This window comes from Calliphora vicina, chromosome 5 (assembly GCF_958450345.1).
Source record: "Calliphora vicina chromosome 5, idCalVici1.1, whole genome shotgun sequence".
Classification (NCBI taxonomy): domain Eukaryota; kingdom Metazoa; phylum Arthropoda; class Insecta; order Diptera; family Calliphoridae; genus Calliphora; species Calliphora vicina.
This window is the reverse complement of record NC_088784.1, coordinates 92,701,333-92,702,764: the sequence shown is the minus strand read 5'-3', so window position 1 is coordinate 92,702,764 and position 1,432 is coordinate 92,701,333. Positions and strand designations below refer to the sequence as shown.

At 34.5% G+C, this 1,432-nt stretch overlaps 1 protein-coding gene across 1 annotated transcript; it reads right to left on the bottom strand.

The window, feature by feature from the left end:
• Positions 1–507: 507 nt before the first annotated feature.
• LOC135962520 (uncharacterized) lies at positions 508–1,170 on the bottom strand. The gene is made up of 2 exons (XM_065514495.1): positions 805–1,170; positions 508–728 (listed from the first exon to the last, which is right to left on the bottom strand). The coding sequence occupies exons 1-2, from the start codon at positions 1,163–1,165 to the stop codon at positions 508–510; spliced, it is 582 nt and encodes a 193-aa protein (XP_065370567.1). The 5' UTR covers positions 1,166–1,170.
• Between the last annotated feature and the right edge of the window lie 262 nt (positions 1,171–1,432).

Genomic DNA, 1,432 nt, shown 5'->3' with positions numbered 1-1,432 from the left:
TATTTTTATTTCTGAAATCGCATGATTTGTTGAAAATTTATTTAAGAAATAAAATATTATAAAACATTCAAAGACGTTTTTCTCGAAACGACTTTTTTTAATTATGACGTTGCACATTGGTTGAAGTTCATACAACGAGCGGCTAAAAATAGAAGCAGTTGTCCAAGGACAATGAAACTTGGCACATAGGCATTTTTTGTTTGAATCAAGAAAAATTTGAAAAATCAAAATGATCCGCCCACTTTTACGCCCACCTCCCATACAAAGTGAAAATTAAATTTTGACCTACGGCATTAATTTTTGGCACATAGCATTTTTAAACACTCAGAATCATTTGTGTGAAATTTGAAAAATATCCGCCCACTTTTACGCCCACTTCCCATACAACTTGTATTGAAAAAGTTTCATAACTCCCTTGATCCCATTGTAGAATGGGCTCCTGAAAATATATACCTGATCCGCCCACTTTTACGCCCACCTCCCATAGAAAAAACATGAATAAGTAATTTAAGCATAGTCTTTTAATAATTTTTTAACATCATTATCGTACTCCAATTTTTTGATTTTCAGCTTTGAGCGAAATCTATTTATGAATGGGTCTGAAGACAATAAAAGATTATGCATTACATCTTCATTAGTGGCTACACGTCCAATTCTTCGCGAATGGTGTAATCTATAGGCTCTATAGTCTTTATTCCTCGCTTCCTGAGCTTCCTCGGATAGCATACCTGATACAAATAATCAATTAAAATGTAAAAAATTCAAATGAAATCATTGAATAAGGGATTTTAGATACAGACATACCTATTGGCAGAATAGCTTCTGCTATAATTTTGCTACCATGCACCAGAATCTTATGCACAGTTACAGGCATGTAGTACCAGCCATAGAGATCAACAAACAACTTGGCAGTATCCATGCAATATATATGAAATTTGTTAGTGTATATCGCTGCATTACAATTTATTGTTGCCAAAATAATTTTAAATCTATGTATTAATTCTTCTTTTATACCAATTACGTCTGCAGTTTTGGCTGGATTTTCGAAAAACCTTCTTGCCGTATTGCCATCGTTTGATGTGCCCATACCTTGCTTCACTGCGTCCACATTTATGCCCAGCGTCAACTTTAATCTCTTCTGAATTTGAGCTTTATTTGCCGCCATTTCAATTTTTGTGCAACTATCTGTTCTCCATTTTTTGAAACTTAGACGGTAAGAAATGTGCAAAATGCACTCCATAAATTTGATTCTCGCATGCAAGGGAGAAATACCAAATGCAATTGTGTCTTCCGAACATTTTCTCAAAATCACCGCATCTAAACTATTCATTTCTGTGGGCTTTGCTCCACATATGAAGCAAACCGCCATAGATGAGCTTCCAGAAATCGTAATAGCTACTTTCCCATCAATCATTGTTAATTTCAATGTGTT

Bases quoted from the DNA above. Each gene is read 5' to 3' on its own strand.
- LOC135962520 (XM_065514495.1), bottom strand. From the start codon at position 1,165: ATGGCGGCAAATAAAGCTCAAATTCAGAAGAGATTAAAGTTGACGCTG. The intron at 729-804 runs GTATGTCTGTAT...TATTTGTATCAG, and splicing joins AGAAGCTATTCTGCCAATAG to GTATGCTATCCGAGGAAGCT.